The 22,771-nt window shown below is 38.6% G+C and overlaps 1 protein-coding gene across 2 annotated transcripts in view; it reads left to right on the forward strand.

Annotated features, from left to right (window-relative positions):
* Positions 1-16,386, forward strand: part of REEP3 (receptor accessory protein 3) — a 46,678-nt gene extending 30,292 nt beyond the window's left edge. For both annotated transcript variants that reach the window (XM_066619671.1, XM_066619672.1), the window contains exons 3-8: positions 2,890-2,966; positions 4,167-4,287; positions 4,526-4,639; positions 9,635-9,782; positions 11,252-11,403; positions 12,869-16,386. In XM_066619671.1, the coding sequence (XP_066475768.1) occupies positions 2,890-2,966; positions 4,167-4,287; positions 4,526-4,639; positions 9,635-9,782; positions 11,252-11,403; positions 12,869-12,925 (669 nt within the window). In that variant the 3' untranslated portion in view covers positions 12,926-16,386. The remainder of the gene's footprint in view (positions 1-2,889; positions 2,967-4,166; positions 4,288-4,525; positions 4,640-9,634; positions 9,783-11,251; positions 11,404-12,868) is intronic.
* The last annotated feature ends 6,385 nt before the right edge of the window (positions 16,387-22,771 follow it).

Consider the following 22,771-nt stretch of genomic DNA (forward strand, 5'->3'; position numbering starts at 1 on the left):
AGTCTGTGAAAGTTCACATGAAGGTCACTTTTTCAGATAAGACAACCCATCAGTGTAGTAACTTTAGCTGGCGTGTACACTAATTTAACTCTGTTCACTTAAGCTTAAAATACCCTTTAATTCCTTTGAGAGTTAAGCTTAGGATATCATCACATGACTAGCTTTCTATTCAATCTGAAATACTAAGATGTCTGTCTAAACCTGAAGAATTTCAAGTAGTTGAGTGAGGGAGGCATATTTTAAGACATAATGTGCAGCTATGAGTTACAATGCTGCTGTTTTAAAATTGATTTAAGAGGTTAAGCGGTCAACAGATCAGATAATTTTAAATGATCATATGTATATTGACCAAATTAAGCAAATAAACATGCATATTGCCAAATCTTCAATATGAATGCGTTCTTGAAATGGTGAAGGAAATTTAGCTAGAGAAAAGCTGTGATTCATTGTTTGAAGGAAAAGTAATATTTCTTTCACATTCAGATTAGCTCAGAAATATACAAATGTTCTCTTAACTTGCCCCTCAACTATTAAAGCTTGATGTTGCTAAGTAAAATTTCCCCACCAATAGTCAGAGCTTTAGTTGATTGAAATCATTTGCACTTATGTTATCATAAATCTGTTTGCCTTTAAGGTGCCACAAGGCTCCCCCCCCCCGAATTATAGCTTTGCAACCTTTAAGTGTGAAAGTGGTTTTTTAACATTGTAAACTACTGTTGCATCAAATTTCAGTAGTTGTTTTTTTTTTTGAAATGTTGTCTGGCATTGAAATGTTGAAATGTTGTCTGCAATAATAGAACTGGAATTTAAAATGCCTGGCTAACAAAATGTTGGAAAATGTGTTGAAGGTCTGAATATTACTACTTTGATTTGGTAGCAGGCTAATTGGATGTGATGTTTTAATGGCCTGTGTTGTTTTTCTGCTGCAAACTTATAAGAATCTTTGTTATAAAAAGTTTTTCTTTTACATGAATAACTTCAGATCCCACCTTCTTTTTTTTTTTTTTTTACTTCTTAAGACAAAATAGCATCTCGTTATTTTTATGTTAGTGTGGATAGGAATGGTTTCTTCTGTAAAGTATGAAATTTGACATCAGTGTGTTGTAGGAATTATAGAATAGACAGATTAAATATCTTAAAGGAGTTAATCCTTAAACTTAATAGTGCATCCATTTTTCATCTGGCAAATGCCATGGATGGTTACTCAGATGTGACTACAAGCAGAAGACTCTTCTTATTCACCAGAGACATGCTTTAGAATCTGTGCTCTCTTCAGAAGCCCATTCTAGTAGGCTTCTCATGGCATTCCATCTAGCCCATGCTGCTTGCTTGAAGACCCACTTGCCTTCAACCCTTAGGTTGAAGCAGCCTTAAAATGGGTCAGTTAACCAACTTCTGCCCTGCATACTGTTTTTAATAAACAGAAAATTATTTTTGCTGTTCTGATTTAAATTCCAGTCTCCCAGGAACAGTAGTAATAGTGCTTAGATAATGTAAAGCAATGGTACAGTGCCATGTTTCATTTATGATGACCACTTCGTATTTCAGCGACTTAAAATAATGGTGGTGCTGAGTTTGTGATTTCTAATTTTGAGTTTGCTCTTTTGTTGCTTTTTGGAGCCATTTCATAGGAAAAATAGCACTTAGTACAATCCTTTATGGATTGTGTGACCCTTCCACAGGTGGATATTTTTTCTTATTTCTCATATGGCAAAAACAGATTCATCTGCTTAGGCAGCATAGGATACAACAGTCTGCACCTCTCTTGTGGGTATATTTCCAATTATACATGTAGAAAAAACTGAGATTTTTATAATTTTAAATTTCTTATATATACCAAATACTGCGGTTTATATGCTGAATGTTATAAATGATGTATTTTATGCTACTAAAGTAATAAATAAGTTTAGACTTAATAGGAAAATAACTGGCATTTATTCCAATTTTCTCCCTAATTTCCATTTTTTGGGGCAAAAAAATAGGGGAAAAAACCATTTTCCCCCCATGGCTTAAACATGTTCAGAATACCTTACATCTTTAGGGAATCTCTGTTGCACACCTCCTTGGGGGAGGGTTCCACGTACAGCATACACCCTCACCTTCAAATAGGTCACTTAAATGAGTGTGTGTGTGTGTCATACCAATCTGGAAAGGAAAGGAGAGATGTGTTTACTTAGGAGTAAGTCCATTGAGTTCAGTAGGACTTACTCTTAGTTAAGTCTGTATTATAAGATTACAGCCAGAGGGCCCAGTACTATCCAACTTGCCTGCACCAATGCAGCTGTGCCAATGGGACATATGCTGCATCATGCTGAGTGGGAGCAGTCATGGAGGCTTCCTTGGCACTGGAAAGTTAGATGGGATTGGGCCCTTAGTGTCATGAATTTTAACATTAAAACAAAACGTTTATGTATTTCATAGAACCCTTTCTCTTTTTTTAAATACAGCATTCAAGGTACTTTACATAAGCAGGTGAAGCTTAAACCACCATTTTTCAATGAGGTTTTTACAGTATTTGTTCTATAAGAGGAACTCACAGAATGCTCCATTTCTTCTTCATGTAACAATGCTGTTTACATTTGGATTAAAGCTTTTTGATCCTCTTGCTGTAGCATTCACATTTGTCAGCTTTTCCTACAGCCACAGGGATTGGGGGCATGCTTCTTAAAGCTTTTTTATATGTAATATCTAATTTATACCATTCACTGGTAGCCTGTGAGATTTTTGGACCAGTGTTAAAATGAAGAACTCTGAAAGTTGAAAAATTAGTTTGCCTACTAAATTTTGGATCAAAATTTAGCCAGCCCAAAGCAAGTTGTTAAGCCTTGTGTTTCATTATTTATTTGCATTTAAATGGTTGTCTTTAATGCTCAAAGATTTCATTTTCAGGTGCGGTGGATGATGTATTGGATTGTGTTTGCCCTGTATACTGCTACTGAAACAATAACGGATCTAATGATCTCTTGGTAAGAACAGTGGCACAAGATTATTGCAACTGTGTTTTGATATATTAAGTACTAAATAGATAATTGAGAAAATTATTCTATATCAGTTCTGCCAAGGGTGGGGATATAAAATATTATGCAGTTATTTGATTTCTAGGTATCCGTAAAAATAGTACAGAAATAATTCAAATAGAGGTGAAATAATATATGTTGATACCCAACCTGGTCTTTGGAAAAGGCCAGTATATCTGTTTGTCTCAACAGGGTATCATTAATGGAGGAGTAGTAGTTTTGGCACATAATATCTATAGAACAAAAACTAAATGCATAGGATTTCACTTTGTTACACAACAGAAAATAGGCATTCAAAAGCCACTTGATACTCAGTGAGCAGCACAAGTTCCCGGATACGACCTGTTCTGCATCCTGCATGGGAATTTAGGCTGCTGGAGGTTTCCTTGGGGTAAGGGGACATTTGTCCCCTTAAGCCCCATCAGCCGCAGTGGGGCCAGTCAGACCTGCACAAGCTCACTTGCTGGTGCAAACCCTCATTGCCCTGTGTTCGGCGGATCAGGCCCAGGAAGGTAGATAGGATGTGACATGTGTCAGTGCCACCAATCCCACCCAGGTCTGATCCACCTCTGCACTGATCAGTGCAGAACATACTTTCTCTGGTGCGTGCTGCTACTTCTGCAGAAGATTGTACCCTAAAAAGAATATTAATTGCACCATTGTGAAAAAGGAAAAAATTTTGTTGATTGTGGGAAATGTTGGTCTTTAACATGTTTCAACCTTAGTCACCTCATGTAGATAAGGAAAAGAAAAAATGAGTGTATTGAAAATGTGACAAGAGTTTTCTTTTGGGGGGTTTGACATAGCCTATTGAAAGTAGAAGGCTACATTAAAAGTTTTGTCAATTCAAGTTAGGCTGCTGAATTTATATTATGTAGCAATTAAGACTTTTTAGATTAGAATGGATATTTTCAGTCAATATTTTACCATATCTCCTTGTCTATTTATGTACTTACTACTTCATAAAAACTGCTTATAAAAAATGAACTTCTATAAAACTTAGAATTATTTTCCACAAGATCTTTGAACTGGAAAAAGTTATATTTTAATGACGTTATTGGAGAATGTCATTCAGAAGTAAGTGAATTAGAAGGGACATACTTATTTCTAAAAGCATAGCTCAGTTTTGGACGAATTCATGTTTTGCAGGTTTCCACTGTACTATGAATTGAAGATTGCATTTGTTATCTGGTTGCTCTCTCCTTATACTAGAGGGGCAAGTTTAATATATAGGAAGTTCCTTCATCCTCTCCTTTCTTCAAAAGAAAGGGTAAGACTTTTCCTCAGTATTGGCTTTAAAATGATCATTTATTCTAATATGGAAAAACATTTAAATATGCATGCATCAGGTGTTTGTGGTGGTGAAAGGGGGGAGAGAGGAACTTTCATTGGTAACATAAATTAGTGTATAACACTAAAAAAGGAAAACACAGATTGTAGATGTCAAATTACACTAATGTTTGTACTATGGTGTGTGTGCTTTTTCTCTGCTCCTTGCCTCCATTTAGGAGATTGATGAATATATTGTGCAAGCCAAAGAACGTGGCTATGAAACAATGGTTAACTTTGGAAAACAAGGCTTAAATTTCGCTGCTACTGCTGCAGTGACTGCGGCTGTAAAGGTAAATAATATTTATTATTAGCCATTCAGTGTAAAAATAAAGTTCATTTTAATGCCTATGCTCAAAGGAACTGGATAACTCTTTCTAAAAGTATGTTATCTCATTAACAGTGGTTGCATTATGACTGTTTTAATAGTGAAGATGACCCTTTCTTTCTCTCTTGTTGCCTTTTCTTGCTGGTAATCACACTCCATAGGATTTCTGGCCTCTTTCTGCTGTATTCCTTCAATCAAGTTGAGGTAATTGCCCATGGAAAATAAGGCATGAAATAGTGCTGCTGTACATATGAGTGGGAAATGAACACGAATCCCTACTAAACTCTTCAGTTTTTAGAATAAAACATTAATTACCTCTTACTTGAACCATTACTGCTCTTGCTTGAAGTTTGTATAATGCTAGAAAGCATTCATTTAGCTGTGCTGTTTCATTTAGACTTGAAGGTACTTTTGGCTTTCTGTCTAAAAGTAACGGGTGGGTCAACCATCACTGTAACTGAGTCACGTAGGTAATGGACACTATTGAAGTCATTTATAATTATAACAATGTAGAAAGAGAACCTGTATTTCTGAGCACATATATTGATGAGAATTGATGGGGCAAGATAGAAACATACAAGTTTCTCTGAGAAGGGGCCTTGTATGTTTCTTCAGCAGCGAGATCTGCCGGATCCTAATCCCCTTCCCATACCTGATCATGCTTAATCTTTCCTTACTTGGAAGTAAGCCTCCGCAGCACAGAAGATACACATGGACCTGCACCAGCTATTTAGCTAGTGCAGGTCCGAGTAGACCCCTCCATGCTGCAAAGGCTTACTCCTGGGTAAGGGAAAGATTGTTCCCTTACCCAGTGGAGAAACCCACAGCTGCCCCCCACCATTGGAGGCAGTGGTAGCCATTTTGGCACCACTGCATTGGTGGTGGGGGAGGATAGGATTGGGCTGTAAATCTCATTGAATACAGTGGAACTTCTGAGTAGACATGCAAAGGATTGTGCTGTAAATCTGTGTTTTCAGAAGGTCTGTTACCATTTTAAGCAGAATACCTAGCATTCAGTAGCTGGAGGACATTTTTAGTCAGTTTGTATTATTCACTCCCTCATTTACACAGGTGTAGATTAAAAAATGTAAGTAGTGGAGCCAAATACTCATGAAATATTGTATGTCATGTCTGGCAATTGTAAGTAAAGGTTAAATGTATATAAGATAATGTATATAAGATAAGCACAGTGCCAAGTCACTGCAGCAATAACTGTTGGTATCAAAATCCTTCTAAAGTTGTTAAATTGTATTAACCTAGGGGTTAGGGGTAAGACAGAAAGTTTTTTTTGAATTACTAGATTTCTATCTGAACTCCTCAAAATGCTTGTTCCATCATGCTGTGGGCTGTACTGCTGTCCTGTGTTTCATAAGCATCTGCACAAGCATCTGCAGTTGTACAAAAATAATCACTTCTGGTGAACACATTCTTCGTATATGACTGGATATGTTATACAGTCAGCCCTCAGTATCTGCAGGGGGATCAGTTCCATGTCCCTGCAGATACTGAGATCCACAGATAATGGGGCCCACTTTTTAAAGTGTTTTTAAAAGTCAAAATAAGTCAGAAATTAGCCTTTCCTGCCACACTGCTGCAAAACTTCATCTTTTGCAGGGCACTCATTGGTGCTCCAGAAGCCACTTACAGTTCAGACAACCCCCTCCATCGACCCTGGCTCACCCCAACACAACCCATAAGTGGCTCTAGGGGCACCATTGAGTGCCCTGCAGCTCTGCAAATGGCACAGTGTTGCAGCACTATGATAGGAAATTTTCTTTGACTTTTTTTCTTTGACTTTTTAAAACACTCTTAAACACGGACTCCATCATCTGTGGATAGTAAAATCAATAGATGCCAGACCTGCAGATAAGGCGGTGTTCACTCTATATTATCTGTCCATTGCCCATTTGAAGATCACAGTAGTTGTATACAGGTTGGGTCATTAACTGCTCTGCACAGTGGGGGGGGGGGAATTAGAGGGAACTTTTGTCATCAGCTATTCTTGTAAACAAGAGTTGCTCAAATTGCATGCGCTTATTTATTTATTCTAGAAACTGCTATTGCTAAAGCAGTTAGCGACTGGGGAAAGTAGCAGAGGAGGAGTAATTCATTCCTGGCAGTGATATAGAAACTTTGCCTTCCTTAATGAATGTATGAAGTTGCTTTAGTGACCATATGAAGCTATCTGATTCAGTATAAACAATAGTTCCATTTTCAGTATTGTGTTTACTGATTGGTAGTGGCTCTTGAGGATTTCAGACGGGGTCTTTCCCAGGTCTACATAGAAATGTCCAAGATTGAACATGGGATCTTCTGTATCCAAAATATGTGCCGTGCTATGATTTGCAGCCTTTCTCCTAAAGAATGGCTGTAGTTGAGCCAAATCATGCCTGATTGGTTATAAACAAGCCTACCGTTGGCATCTCCTATGAGTGTTCTGTTGATGAATACTGACCCTGGCATGACTTTCCTACAATTTCCCATTACTGACCATTGAACACCTATCTCTTTCTTTTCCAGTCTTGGGCCTTAAATCCTTTCATAGGGCTCAAGCCCTCCCTTCCAGGGAGGAAGCTGAGCCATATCTGTTTTCTAAGTTGCACCTAACTGTGATTTAGAATCCTGTTCCGCTAGACCACAGGATAATTTGTTAACTTCTGAAATATTTACAAGGTGTAGAAATGCTGGCTGTGATGTTCAGCTTGGCTAATGCTTCATTAATCTCATTGTGTGTCAAGCTTTTTATGCTGTGCTATCTTTGCAGTGCTCTTTTTAAGACAGGTGGTACTACGCTGCCTACAGATGGCACAGTTAAGGTGGCATTACCACAGTGTTGTTAGAAATAAACACAAGCCACATATCTAGGGCCCAGGCAAGGAGCCTATCCATGCTCATAACAAAGGCAGACTATTTATGCAAGTCTTGCATCTTGATGGGGTGGGGGCTATGCTTCTACACTGTGTGACTTGTTCATGGCTTCCAGTATTGCTCTGCATGCCCTGTCCAATATATAATTTCCTCCATTTCAAACAATACAAACTCCTAAAGTATGCATCCAAAACAGCTTTTCTTCTTATTTCTTGCATAGTATCACATATTCTGCAATACTTTGTTTACCATGTTCTTATCCTTAAGAACTGTTAGTAAAAACCATTACATTTCCAAATAATGTATTTGATAGGTTTCCTCTACTAGTTTATCTACAAAGGCTTATGATGGCCTTTGGCTAATGTTAACTTGTATAGCTGTTTGCTTGGTGACCACCATTTGTGTAAAACATTCAGGCTATTTGTACCCTGGCACAGACTTGTTTGGGCTATTCATTGTATACAGTATTCCAAGAGAATGTTAGTAGTGCTTTGTTGACATGTTCTAGCTTTCGAGTGTCTGATATAAAGCTACCTATTTAGCCATAACAACTGCTCTTTGTTAAATCAAGTGTCTTCCTAAAAGTGGTTGAGAAGACAACTAGTACAATAAGCAAGTTATTTCATGAGAATAGCATTTATAATATGGCACAATATGGCAAGAAAATTCAGTTATACATGCTCAGAATAAATTTGGCAAATGTAACTTGAATAAACATCAACTTGCACGCTAAATTCAGTCTTTGCCTTTTAAGCTATTTCTGCTCATTGTTACGTATACACAACAGGAATCAAAGGTGTACACCTGTGGACTAAGCAGAAATGAGTTAATAAAATGTGGAATTCTTTAGTTAGGAGCCATAGTAGTAGACAAAATGGTTATAGGTGCCTGAGTTGAAGTATACAATATCAAGAGCCACAGGGTAAGAAAGCAGGTTCAGACCTATATTCCCCTGTGGTAAAGGGTCCATGCTATGGACCTTCAGTTGCTACAGAGTGGCGCAACAACATATTCCAGCATTCAGCAGTTACATCATAGCCTACAGCATCCAGTATTCTCAGGCGGTTTCCTATCCAAGTAATAACTAGGCCTGACCCTGCTTAGCTGCTGAGAACGGAGGAGAACACGCACATTATGGCCCAAAATATACAACAGGGAGAGATTGATTCTTAAGAAATGGATACATATATTTTCTGTTTTCGAACTCTGAGATTGAAATTACTGTTAAGTAGTCTTTGCAAAGAGTGTGTTGTGGTTGTAGCCAAATTCTGTTTCTATGTGGTTTTAAACTCTGGTTTTAAGATTTTAGATAAATAGGTGTATGGCCTATGTGCTGATCAACCTAATAAATTTGAACTTGAAGTTACATCATATGTTATTGTCAACTTCCCGTTCAGAAGAGCTCTGAGCTGCGTGGAGCTCAGCTTCAAGCTGTGTGGCCGCACAGCATATTAGAGACACTACTTAGGGCAGAAATGCTGTTCCCTAAAAACTAGAGGCCTGTAAAACCTCAGATGAAAACCAGAAGTGAGTTACAATTATGTCAGGGAGCTGTTTTGAGGCACAGGACCCCATACCCTCCATAGCTTTTGATTAAGCTTTAAGCATTTTAAACTTTGTTTTGGAGTCTGAGCTTTATTAATGCCTGGTTTTGACAGAAAATAAAATCCTACCGCTGTAGACTAAATATATAACTAACCTACACAGAGCTTAATATCTGTAGTGTTTTTAACTTGAGTCTTCCTTTTCAGATTACTCTTAGAATTTGTTATGAGACTATTTTAAGTGGATAAGTAAATAGCGCTTAACTTTCCTCTCACAGATTAAATTCTCTCATTACCCTATTGACATGTTCTGTTGTGACTCTTGTGCATTCACTTTGGGGTTTTGCAGAGTTAAAAGATTAAGACTGAGTACTGTACTACTCCAAAAATATGGAAATGTAATTGTTGGAAACAAATGCAGGTGCTGCATGCAGAACCTTGTAAAGGTACAATTATGCATCTAGCGATTACAGATCAATGTGGAAGAAAATGGTCCCAAATGTACTGCTCCACTTGAAGGATTTTTTCCTCCACTTCTAATTTTACAGAGTCAAGGAGCAATAACAGAAAAGTTGCGGAGTTTCAGCATGCATGATTTAACAGCTATTCAAGGTGATGAACCAGTGGGTCAGAGACACTACCAAACTTTACCTGATACCAAAAAGAGAGGCAAAGGCTCCACCAATGAATCATTAGGTTTGTACATCACTAAAACAATTGACCTGTTTCTGTTTTTGCTGTGTTACGCTTTGTATAAAGCAAGGAGTGGTATAAAGCTAAATGCTTTATTTCCTTGAATAGTGAGACACCTTTATTTCTGCAAATTTGATCAGGATAGCTATAGTCTGGTGTTTCCTGGAACTGATGCAGTCATTGCATTTCTGAATAGTTTGTGTTATCTGCTCCTGCCACCCTGTCTTCCAAAAAGATGGTCATCTCCTCCACTTTCATCTGTACAGTGGACCCCTGCTTTACAGTTTGTTCAGCATACTATGAAATCACTTTACGACGAGCTCTCCTTAATAACATAAGGTTCACTATACGTTAAGTTATGCGCTTTATGATAAGTATGCGCTGCCATGTCTGTGGAGAGAAAGAGAAGTGGGAACAAGTAATGGGTGGCCAGTTAGTATATGACTGAGCAGAGAAGTACCAAGAGCTCTTCGCACCTTTGTCCCTCATCTGGCAACAGCACCACTCCACAAAACAGAAACTTCGGAGCCAGTGATAGATTCTCCCATTCTGGGGTGGCTGTGGTGGGGCCATGGTGGACACTCAAAGGAGCTGAGGAGAGACAGGCTGCGTGAGTGGCAGTGGTTGGCTGTGCATTGCAGGCAGCTTTGCATTCTCATTAGGATGAGATGTGAGGGAAGGAAGGGATGAGGCAGCTCCTCTCATTTCCCTTTCTCATGCATTTTGTAGTGCAGAAAACCAGCAAATAACCCAAAAGAGCTTGTAGCATCTCTCTGGTAAAACAGCAATGGTGGCAGCTGGGCAAGATGAGGATGGCTGGGTCTGTTGATTTGAGATCAACAGGGATTTGAGAAAGGAGTTTGTGTTTGGAGGTGAGGGAACAGGCTAGGATTCGCAGCTCAGTGTAGAAGTCATTTGAGGTTGAATGGCTTCTGAGGTCTTGGAACCAATTATCAAAAATCAAGTGTATTGTTGGGTTCACATTATGATATTTTCATAACATGATGGAGAGCCCAGACTGGATTAGTATTGTAATGCGGGAGTCTACTGTATTTATGTAATCTACATAAAGAGTCCAGTATTTAACTGACATTCTCAGATCTGCCTCATCCTACATGCAAGTCCAACTGGCTTTGGTTTTATTTTTCTTCCAATGTGTAGTAGGAGAAAGCTTACCACTTTTTTTTTAATGGTCTGTGGTCTGTCTGGCTTTATGGCCTTTTGTATGTTGATGCATGGCTGGCATTATGGTCTTTTACTTTTTGTGTGATAATGCAGATTTACACCGTTTCCTTATTGAGCTGAGTTATTCTTCCATTCCCCTGTGACTCTGTTTAGAAGGCCTGTTAAGTTGCAGAAGCCATTTTCCAGATACCTTATCTACTTGCATTTTCTGCCTTGATAGTGACAGATCATTGTAAATAGTTGATACAAATAGCAGCTTGTAGAATTTTGATATTGTACTTTGTTAGGTTATGGTATTCCAATAAAAAAGGACTCTGAAGATGATAAAACAGATGAAGAGAGGGAAGGGACCTACTCAGAAGATGAGATGTTTGCTCAGAGAGGTCTCCGACGAACACAAAGCATGAAATCTGTAAAAACTATCAGAGGCCGCAAAGAGGCAAGTAAACCTTTCTCTTGATAGTGTAAAGTTCTGTAGAAAGGTAATTAGCATGCCATTCTCTATTGTAGTGTTATGGACTATATGGTTACAGGTGGAAGCTTTCATTTAGAGCCTTTCTTCTATTTTAATAAGCAGTTATGGAATGAATAATTCAAAAGTTGTAGTGTCTGTCCAAATATGCCACACCAGGGTTTGCTATTTTCTCAGTAATTGCTATGGGGCTTCAGATTCACAAATTCTCTCCACCTTCTCCTGCTGTTTTCCAAGATTCCTTTCTTTGAATCTTTGGTTACAGGAAACCATAGTATGCCATTTCATTTGGAAAAGCAAACTATGATTTGTGCTTCTCTGTAAACCACTGCCTGAAGAAACAAATCCCAGTATGCCTGGAGAAGAGGAAGCGTACACACTCAAGGCTCCTTGGCATTTGTTCATGTAACACCAAACCATGGTTTAGTGCTGCATCTTTTGTTCATGTAACACCAAACCATGGTTTAGTGCTGCATCTAGAAACATGCTTAGATGTTTGATATCTATTTGGAAAACAGCAGTGTTTTTAGTGTGAAGTTGCATTACTGATTTATTTTGCTATGTTAAGCAACCTGTGAACTACTTCTTGTTGAAAAGCAATGTATATAAATTCTTAATAATAATTACTAATAACAGTATACTAAAGTGGGATTAGTCATCTTGAAGAATGTTCTTAGCTTTCATATTGCTGACTCCTTCCATAATCCTGTAGATATCCTCTCCCTTATACAAAAGGAATCTTGAAAACTTGGCACAAGTTTTTTGAAGGAAAAATGAGTATTTGTGTTTGAAGAAATGCCATTCCTATATTGCATTTCTTTTTTAAAAAAGTTGCGTGCCAAATTATCACACTGCTTCTGAACTAGATATGATTAAGAAGAGAAGGGTTGTGTTTTGCTTGAGGCATCTTTTTGCATAGGAAGGTTATGGTCTACATTGTATCTCTTAGTGTTCATTTTTCACTTTTCCCTAAAGTGAAGTGTAGTTGATTGTGTGATTTCCTAAAGTGAAGTGTAGGAGGACAGAGGAGCAAATGTAACAGCTAGTCCCTGATCTCTTTGCTATGGGCAGGAGAACATTAGCATGGCAGTTGCTCTGCTTCTGTTCTGCTGGTCCTATTCTGTATTGTTTCAAATCAGGGAGCAGCTTACATGAGTTAAATAAAGCTGCCTATGTTTTGTATTGGCCTTCCAGCACTTGTGTATACATAGTAAACATTTGGGATGAATTTTGTGTAATTATATAAAATGACTATTTTTAGTTGTTAATGGTCTCAAGCTGCTTTTCACTGCACAATATTTGGAGTTATCTGTGCCTGTGCTGGATGTTAGACCTGTCTGTAGTAGAAAATAACCAATTCAGGGCCATGGGATTAGAGAGCATTTTGTTAAGGAGATTCTAAAATTTTCCACATTTTTTTTCCCCATTTCAGGTGCGGTATGGCTCACTAAAGTATAAGGTGAAGAGAAGACCGCAAGTGTACTTCTAAGTGACCTTCAGAACCTGATTTAAATCAAACTGCTGTAGTAGTTGCTTCCTGCAGGCCCACCGTGGACCTAGTCCTTGTGTGCAGGGCTTTCCCATTCTCTGAGGAGAAATGGCATACATGTGGATTATCCATTGCCAATGCAGAGCTTTGCTCATTGAGGAGAATGAGAAACCTCGCATGCACATAGCACTGCATGCATACGTTACCAGCCACTGTGTTCAGGATATATATATATATACCAAACACTCAGACATGGTGGTGAGAATTTATTGCTTTAAAGAGTGGAGTACAATATTTTTAGTGTTTGAGTTTCTTTAAACTAATTGCTGAATATAGGTAGGTAGCACTTTGGGCTTTTGTACTTTGTATAAATGAAAGAATTTAATGACTGACTCTTAAAGGTTCTTAATTGTGGCTCTCATGGATGAGCATTTTTAGTGGTTGGTTGGTGTCCAACTCTTAATGAAAACTGCATACCTCCAGCATTTCCTTACTATATTTGGAAAGCTTATACTTGAATTAATTTTAATTCTCGATTCCTAAAATGATCAATGTAAGAGAGGTAAGTGTGAAAGAAACAGGAGGAGTTTGCAGCTTATCCTCTTAACTTGCTTTTTTAAACATTGGCTTGGATCCAAAGAGCTACTTTGAATCATGCAAAGAGTTTCTGCTAACCAGAGAAATTTGTGGAACTTCCCTTCTACCCCACCAAGCAGCTGGATCCTTGTGGCATATGATGATTGGTTTTTAAAACTCTCCTCATGTGATAGGAGGAAGCTGCTGCTCAAACAAAAGAAGTGTAAAGACCTCTTAGACTTGCAAAACTAGATGTTTAGTTCTTTGGATCCTGGCCTGTATATTGCTGTCCTGTAACTAATGTTTTGACTGTGGCCTGGGCACACAGCCCAACTGATGACTCAATACCTTGCCATCTCTTTTTGTACACACAGATGTATTCATTAGTAGTACTATGATAGGTTCTGGTGGCTTTTTTCAGTGCAGTATTCACCAAGGAATGACTGCCATCTTTGTGTTGTCTTTTTTTATATTTTCCTGTGGGCAAACTAGTGTATGTGAAAGGATACAATTAAGTAAGTTGGGCCAGGTGCTTTTGGCTTTGATTACAAATCATTTTCTGTCTAGCATGCATATAAAGAAATTAAAGTAGAAGCTGAGGTCCAAACACATGCACACGCTTAACTTGCTTGCTTTTCCCATGTTTTAGAGTCCTGCCAGTTTCTGATGTTGATTTTAAAATAATTTGAGTCTGTGTGTGTTGTGTGTTTTTTTTGTTTCCCTTTTTAAAATTGTACACTGTTGCTGAAAGTGTTGTGTTGAAGCAGTGCTCAAAACTGAAAGCCATATTAGGAATGCAGAGTAACTGGATTGTTGGACTAATATACATATCTTATTTATGTAAAACCAGCATAATCTGTTGAGCTTGTATTAACATGATGCATTTCTGTGATGTCCTTAGATTCAGAGCAGCGCTCGGATGTGTTCAAATTCTGAAGGATACTTAAGTGTTAATTAGTTAAATGTTAGCTCACAAGAACACTACTGCTTGCTAGATTTCTGAAGGGTAACTTGCCTTTTCTGGTCAAGAGTCTCCATTCTGCTGGCACACTCAGGACTTTAGTATTCTGAACTCTGGGTGTAATAATTTATGTCAGGCTGTCAGTCAGTCATTAAATGGTATTCAAGAAATCATGAAATGAAATTCACATTTTAAAGCTGATTTTTCACACCTGTAAGTGCTGGAACCTTTTAAGCTGAACACTTGAAAACATTGCTGCTGTTATATGAGTTGGTACTAAGCTTTAACCTGAGGTAATTCCAAAGGAATATAAACTTCTTGCTGCAAAGGAAGTTTCAGGTAGTTTGGACAACATGTATAAAAGTTGAACAGAACTCTTCATGCCATATAGGAATGTCTCTTTGTAGAGAGGTCAGTCTTTTCTACTGGAGAAGATTGAACACTTACATTTTATTTGTAGCCTGCCCAGTTTGAGGAACAAAATACCTTTTCTCTACTCCTGCACTTCAGACGTAGGACTAAAGCTTAGGAAAAAAATGCCTGCTTCTATATTACTTTGTAGGTTCTACTATTGTGGTTGTGCTGAGTGCAGGGTCAGAAGCATATGACATATGGATCAGTGGACTTTCATGATTTATGGTCCTACTGTCATCTTCCACAAGCCTTCCTGGTCTGAAAACTCTCAGCAAGTACAATAAATCAAGGAATGTTTTTCCCATCACATTCTTCTGCATATTGACAGAGTGCAGTCTTAAAATAACACACCCTAGTGTTCCATTTTAGTTTTGGGATGATTTTTGCATAAATTTTCCACATACTGGATCAAACCTTTCAATTTGGTATCCTTCCTTTCTGCAACTGATGAAACTGGTAATTTCAAAGTAATTATATAAGAAACTGTTTTAAAATGATGCATTCTTTGTTACATTTCAGCTGTTGACAGGCTCATTTGTTTCGAAATTTATCCAAGCCTTTCATCAAACAATTAGAAACTTGTCCTCAGAAATCAAGGTATTATCAACCTATATCTGCAACAAATGTAACATGAAGAGCTAAAATGCATGTTTTATATGGACATATTCCAGAGGGAGTTTCTGATTAGCTGAATCTTCCCAGAGCAGGTTATCTGTAATGGAAGGCTGCTTCACAGGAAACCACAAGTGGCACACTGCTCAGATACTTGATGTGGATTTCCTTAAGTGAACTAAATGAAAGGCAGTCGCTCTACCCCAACTTCATTAAATGTTTTAGTTTCTCAGGTTTGAGCAATTGCAAGGTAAATGCCAGAAAATGTGACAGTTTTATCAGCACATCTTATTTCTGACAAAGAAATAGGGCTTCCACTAGCTCAATTATTCTACAAAGTATTTTTTTTTTTAAAGGGAAGCATATGCAAAGGGAACATATTTTAACTGATTTCATGGGCCACTTTTGCTTGCCAGTTCTTACAATTAGTTTCAAGATTTGGACTAAAGTAGTTGCTTTGAAAGAATGGGTAGCATCCAGAGTTTACAACTATTCAAGGTGCATGAATGGAAGCCACCTTCCCCATCCCTTCTTACTGAAGTCCTTGAGCCCCAAAAGGTGGTCATTATTTAGAGTTGAAAAACCCTCATCTGCTTCATGGGGTGGGCTGTGGGGGAATACCTAAAAGATGTGAGGGGAACCACTAGCGGAGGCTCCTAGCACAGGCTCTCATCAGTGGCGTTTGGAAGGCTTGGAAGTTGAGAGGGTGTAAGGAAGGTGGCTTATGCTCATTTAACTTGAGTAACTATATATTCTCGATGTTACCCTGTAAGTTTTACCTTTTCCTGTTTTTAATCTGTCAACTTGTTTACATATTTGTAGTACAGAGGGTATTCTTTCTAGCATTTTGTACTGATATTTCTTTACTTTTTTGTATACTTTTTAAAAGTAATGCATAATAAAATTAATAACCTCACTATCTTTTGTCTTTTCTCATTCAAATACAATGCAGCTTTAATATTGGGGGAATTTGAAAATACAGGTTGAGGGCCCAATCCTATCTAACTTTTCAGCACCAGTGCAACTGCAATGCAGCCCTGAAGTAAGGGAACAAATGTTCCCATACCTTGAGGAGGCCTCTGCCTACCGCAGGATGCAGTGCATGGCCCATTGGCACCACTGCAAAATTGGATAGGATTTGGTCCTTAGTCTCATTATTCACGAGGGTTCTGTTCCCAGAACTTATGTGGATGTCAAAAAATGCACTAAAGCAAATCAGTTTAAAAAATGAAGTCCCTTTGCTCGGGTGATTAAAAACAGCCTTGCTTACCTTTTGAAATGCACACAGAGGTAATCAGTCTCTCTCCAGGTGCTTAGGCTTTACATGGAGGAAGCAATCCCTCCCTTCACCAGGAGCAACAGTGAGGAGGAAAGAATGGAGAAGGTGATAATCACTGCCATTTAGCCTTCCTTCACTTGCTCAGGGGGAAGGGAGGGGTTTGCCTTGTGCCTGGAGAGAGAATGACTGATGGATTGTCAGCCAGCTGCCCTCTCTCCCACTAATGAGGCTATTGTTAAAAGGCTATTTTCCTTTAATTAGCTCATCGGGTTGAGATCGAAAAATCTGTGGATAATAAGATTATACCTTTAATCACTTGCATGACTGTCTCTCTACAACAGTAAAAAGCAGTTTTTTAAACTGTGATTTTAAAGGGATGCATTTTCCCCTTCTCCAGGGATCAGCACATTCCTCCTCATTTGCAGTGGCCATTTGTGTTGAGTCAAATCCGTGTATAACAAGGTTGGACCTGTATGATAGGAAGTAACATGAATAGAGCTGTCCTAAATCTTAAAAACAAGAATGGGAGAAAAAACCCAAAAACAAACACCACCAATTTTCTGTCTGTGGGTGTACCACTTTTGTGCCTCTTTCCATTTAACTTCACACCATTTCCTGTGTGCCTCATATTTAGAGTCTATAAATTCCATATTATCTGTTTGTGTTGACCAGTTACAGCACGTGGGCTTTTTTGGACACCATTTCCCCATAATTTAGTCCCATTTTCAGTATCATTTTAAAAGTATCAATTATACCTAGTTTTCTCCAAGTCTCATCAGCAAAGTTGGACCATTTTGTTCATGATTGCTTGGTCTCATGATATCAACGTGCTACTTTCTTTAGTGGTTCTGTTGTTCAAGAAACCATTATCTGGGTTTTCTTCTCAGGCAGTTTCACTTGTGCTAACTTCAGCTTTCATACTTGAAAAACGCTGAACTGAGTTAGGCTAAGTGGGCCCCTGGTTGCTGCTCAGGAAACCAGCTCACCATTAAGAGCATTAAGTGACACACTTGGGCTCTTTTCGAAACCAAACTAACAAGGATAGCTGCAGGATTCGCTGGAATCCCAAGAGGTACTTAAGCTTGCCAAGTTGTTTGTTTGTTTGATAAATTTAGATCCTGCCTTTCCATGCCAAAGCAAATGCCCAAGGTGGCTAACCAAGCTTTATAATCAAGTACAAAGTATAGCAAAAGGTAAAAACATCAAATAAGGCATTAATAAAATTAATTTTCACATTACAAAGTGGAACATAACCAAAAACTGAGCAAATGTAACCAAAAACAGCAAAAACTAACAATTATCATTGGGTCAATGGGAACAAGTAAGTCCAGGGAGGCAGTCAAGTCACAGTAGTATTCAGAGCCATAGAGGGCAAATATCCACTCAGCAGTCAAATGCCAGACAAAACAAGTGTGTTTTAAGCCCTCACTGAAAAGCCATGAGAGAGGAAGTAGTCCTCAATTCTCCTGGGAGGGAATTCCATAGTTGTGGTGCCACTACAGAGAAGGCTTGCCCCTGAGCTGCCACCCCTCTCACTTGGGACAAGGGTGACACTTGTAGAAGACCCCCCACAGGTGATCTAAGAGGACGGGCTGAAATATATGGAAGGAGGCAGTCTTTCATATAGCCTGAACCCTAGCCTTGTGCTATCCCTGTGGAAATCTTGACTTTTAAAAATTCAGCTCTGATGTCCTCCTTTTGACTCCCCTGAAAAGTCATTTCCTTCAAGCACAGGGTCTCCTCTCCAAGAAAAACCAAGTATCAAGCCTCCTTAGCTTAACTATTTTCATGGTCCTTTCAGATCCTGGTTGTAAACTGGTGACGTATAAATTGGAGGTTACTTTTGCTGAGATTATCACTCTTTTTTAGGAAAATTCAGACATTGGGGCTCTTGGTGGATCTGCTGTGCTTCTTACCCTTCGTCCAGGTGTTTAGAATTTTGAAAACTTGAGTTCTGGATATAGAGACAAGTTTTATGTGAAGCTGCCCATAAGGTTTGTTCCCCCTCTTTATTTCCAGCTCCCATTTTCTTTGGTAGGAGGCCAGACTATTTATGCTTCCTTGAGCATCCTCAAGATCGCTGGGCATTTACACTGGCTAAATGTAATGTTCTCCTCTCTGTTTTGCTGGGTAGGTTCAGTGGATCAGCTGGCAAAGTCAGAGTGTGTATATGTAATGTAGGTGCTGCTGAATCTTTGTATCACATGTTATTACAGGATCTTTGTTATACATCATTTAGATCCGATCCTTTCTAATTTTTGGGGTTGGACGGAGGAGGATAAAACTTGTTATCTGTTGAGGGAAGTAAATAAGGAGTTAACCAAAAAGGTTGCTAAATATATTTATTTAATTATCCTGAGGCGATGTAAACTGAGTGTATCTAACTCAGATGCTCTGGGCGTGTAGTGCTAGGTAAAGGTTTGATTTTTCTTTTTGACTCTTTTCATTTGTACTATATTTGTATTATGTATGCCAATAAAGGATTTGAGCCTGAACTTGAAATTGGAGGTGAGGAGATGTCACTTTAAGTATTGGCTAGAGAGAGTAGCAATGACTAAATGTTCCTGTCTGGAGGCCTTACTCACCTAAGCTAATATTTAAAGCCAGATATGCATATCCAGAGTTTCTTTCTGATTTTCAATTATCACTTGCCAAACTGTAGGATAAACTGCCTAGAAAACCTAAAAGGCAAGATTCACTGTTCTGTATTTGTCTTTTTTTGCTGCTGCTGCTGTTTTCTGCCCATCCAAGTTCTTTCAAGTGTAAGCACTGCTGATAATATTGGGTAAGAGTTTTTGATTGGAAACACTTGTGTGACAACTCTTTCAGATTCTTTTCTCTGCTGGGATGCAAAACGTGCAATTTTGCTGAAGACTAAATGTCTTTGAATTGGCTGAGTGAGTTGGCTGCTCACTCCACTTCTCTCAATTCTCCATGTGCAACACTTTAAACTTTAGGTGGTCTGTATATTTTGCCAGAGATTAGTAAATGTTTAACTTCTACTAATGTGTGTCTTGCCTTGCTATAAATAGACTTTTGACAGTGGGGAATTTATTCTAAAGAAGCTGGTTTATAGCTGTGAACTGAGTTTAATTAAAGCTATTTAATAAAACCCTAAATGGAATATAAACTATTTTAGTTTAGTGAATAGATATGTATTGCTAACTTAACTCAAGGTAAAGTTACACAGAATAGCAGTAAAAGACTAAATCATCACAAATTCTGAGCTCGTCTAACCTAGACTGGGATTCACCATAACTGGACTGAAAGCACGAGAGAAAAATGGAAAGGAAGTTTCCATTCAAGTAGATGCTGGGTGTATTCCAGGTTGCTGTGGGGATTTAGCTCTGATTCAGAGTGTTTGGGTTTGGTTTCTGATTTGACATTGTATCCAGTTTTAACTCGGAGCTCTCAAAGAAAAGTCGAAGAAACTCGAAAGGTGCACTAGAAATGTTTTCGGTGTGTTTCAAATGGGTACTCTTTTCCTCTGCATCTTAATTGAAATGGCTTTCTGGCTAACAAACATTTTAACTGAACTGTTGAGGTTTCCCCTCGACTATGGCTTTTGCAGTGGTACCTGCCCTCCCTCCTTTTCATTGTTTAGGCCAGTAAAGATCGACTTGACAATTCTGTAGTTTTGCACACTGGTTCATATGGCTAACTATAAACTTTTAAAGTATTGATTTGCATAGTTGAGCAGATCTAACCAGTTTTCTCCCTCACTGTTATCCCACTGTCCAGGCTCTGCAGTCCTCATGGTCTTGACACTCTGCACCACACATGTTGCCAATCTGTAAGGAAATGTCCCCTTTAATAAAACATTGGCTATGTAGCCAGTTATGGCTTAGAAAGAAAAGACTGACACACATCTTTTTGTTAAAGATGTTGAGCACCATAGCACTGGGGAGGTGCATTCTAGTATACCAAACTGCTTAGTTCACCACCTCATATTCTTGCAACAGACTATTTCTTCACAGTTTACAACAAGCCTCTACTACCTTTGGATTTCCAGAGTTTAGAAAAGTACAGCAGAAATTATTTCGTTTCTGATTGTACAGGATAAGAAGATATTGTAGCAGCATAAGCTTTTGTAACGGCCTCGCAACATCAGTCAGCATCCAAAAGTCCAATCGGCACAGAGAAAAAGATTTCTAAGAGATTCTTTGCCATCAAACCAGTATTTTGTACCCCATGCACATATGTACATTCCTTCTCCCTGTCAGGTGAGAATGACTTGAGCCAAGTAAATTATAGGCTAACAATGAAAGTTGTGTAGGTTGAGCCTTGTGGAGAACATGGCCCAGTAAGTGCCCCTGAATTGTATGTTGGGGAGCTGCTGTAATTGGGTATTAAAGATTAAAGCCCCCAAGGCTGCATCCGGGTGTTTTCGTGCAATAAAAACAACCACATTGCAATTTATTAGGGCTGGCTGCAAGCCCAAGAAGGACATTTGTCAATTTTTGGTCTCTTGGCTCCTCTGCATGTTTAATTCTGACCCTGCTTTAAGGCTGCTTCTGGCATTACGTGGTGGCAAGTAAGGAGTTGTGCATATTACTGTGTGTACTTGTATTATGCTACATTACCCCTGGGCAAAGAGGAACTTTTTTTTTCCAAATGATGTTCCTCTTATATTTACCAGGGAGAGAGTACTGTTTCTATGAGAGGGTTGGACTAGGATGCCCAGGTTCAAATCCCCCCTCAGTGATGAAACTAAGTGGTGACCTTGAGTCAGTCACTATTACTCAGCTTTATTTCCATCACAGGGTTATAAAAATGAAAAGGGGGAAGCTCCTTGGACAAAGTCTGGGATATAAAAATGCAAAAAAAGACCTACTGGAAAGTTCTGTTACCACATACAGTATACCAGTTCCCTTTCTGTCTTTACAATGGAAACTGTGGACCTGGAGCCCCCAGCTCCAGGTAGTCCTTACTGTAGATGGTCCTTTTCTGCTTCCTTCTTGACTATGAGGATCAATCTCCTGCACTGAACTCACTGCTTAAACTCTGACTCATGCTTTATCCTAGGCCATACTCCATGGCTGGAGGCCAAACAGCTTTTGAGAATGTAACTTAGTGGCTGGCCTACCAAGAAGATATTCTTGCAATTTTTTTTGCTTAAGAACAAATTGAATTTATTTTGGCACAAACATTCTTAATGTGAACTTTCTCTTAATAATGGATGCCAAGAGAAACAGTTATGTAGTGCTCATTCTCTGTGTGCATATTGATGGGGTGGAATACATGTTGGAATGTCTTGTGAAAACCCAAGTAGAGTAAGACACATGAGAACTTCCACAAAGCAGTCACTAAAGGACAACAATCCCAAACGCTCCAGCCAAAGTGTTGTTTTTCAAAGTAGGGGGTTGCCTCATGGAAACAATTTTCAGATCCTGTTTTATAAGAACCAAGAAAAACAGTGGAAATATTCCAACTGAGCAGCCACTAAAAAAGTGGAGTCTATTTCTTTACAACCAGAACTCATTTTACTTATGAGTTTTACCGCACCCTGTCCCAAAGGCTTAAGACACAATATATTAAAAACCACATAAAAATAAAAATCTGTCTATATCTAAACATTAAGATTGAACCAAATCTCAAACTAAGTCCTGTCTCACTGCCAGTGTTCACCCCGTACACCAAGGACTGCTTTCAACATTAAAATGTAATGACTATACAGTTCCTACATGGAAGTATTTTCATGTAAGTTCATGTAGATCATTACGGTACTTGTGACAAGTTCTGATGAGTGTGTTCTGCTGTGTCATACAACTAAACTCAAGTATGATTGCTTTTTGTTAAGATCAATGTGGGTTGTTGGCTAATTTCATCATGGAAATAATGTTAATGTTAAAAATACAGTATAGTGTCTGAAGGAGCTATAAGAGCTCTCTCAATGAAGGTATAGTTCTGACATTTTTCTTTTGTGGTATGTTGGTGGCTGCAATGCCAAAGTATATGACATTTGCAGCCTTGGTGTTTCAGGTACACGCATCAAGGAATTTAC

This window comes from Tiliqua scincoides, chromosome 3 (assembly GCF_035046505.1).
Source record: "Tiliqua scincoides isolate rTilSci1 chromosome 3, rTilSci1.hap2, whole genome shotgun sequence".
Taxonomy (NCBI): Eukaryota; Metazoa; Chordata; class Lepidosauria; order Squamata; family Scincidae; genus Tiliqua; species Tiliqua scincoides.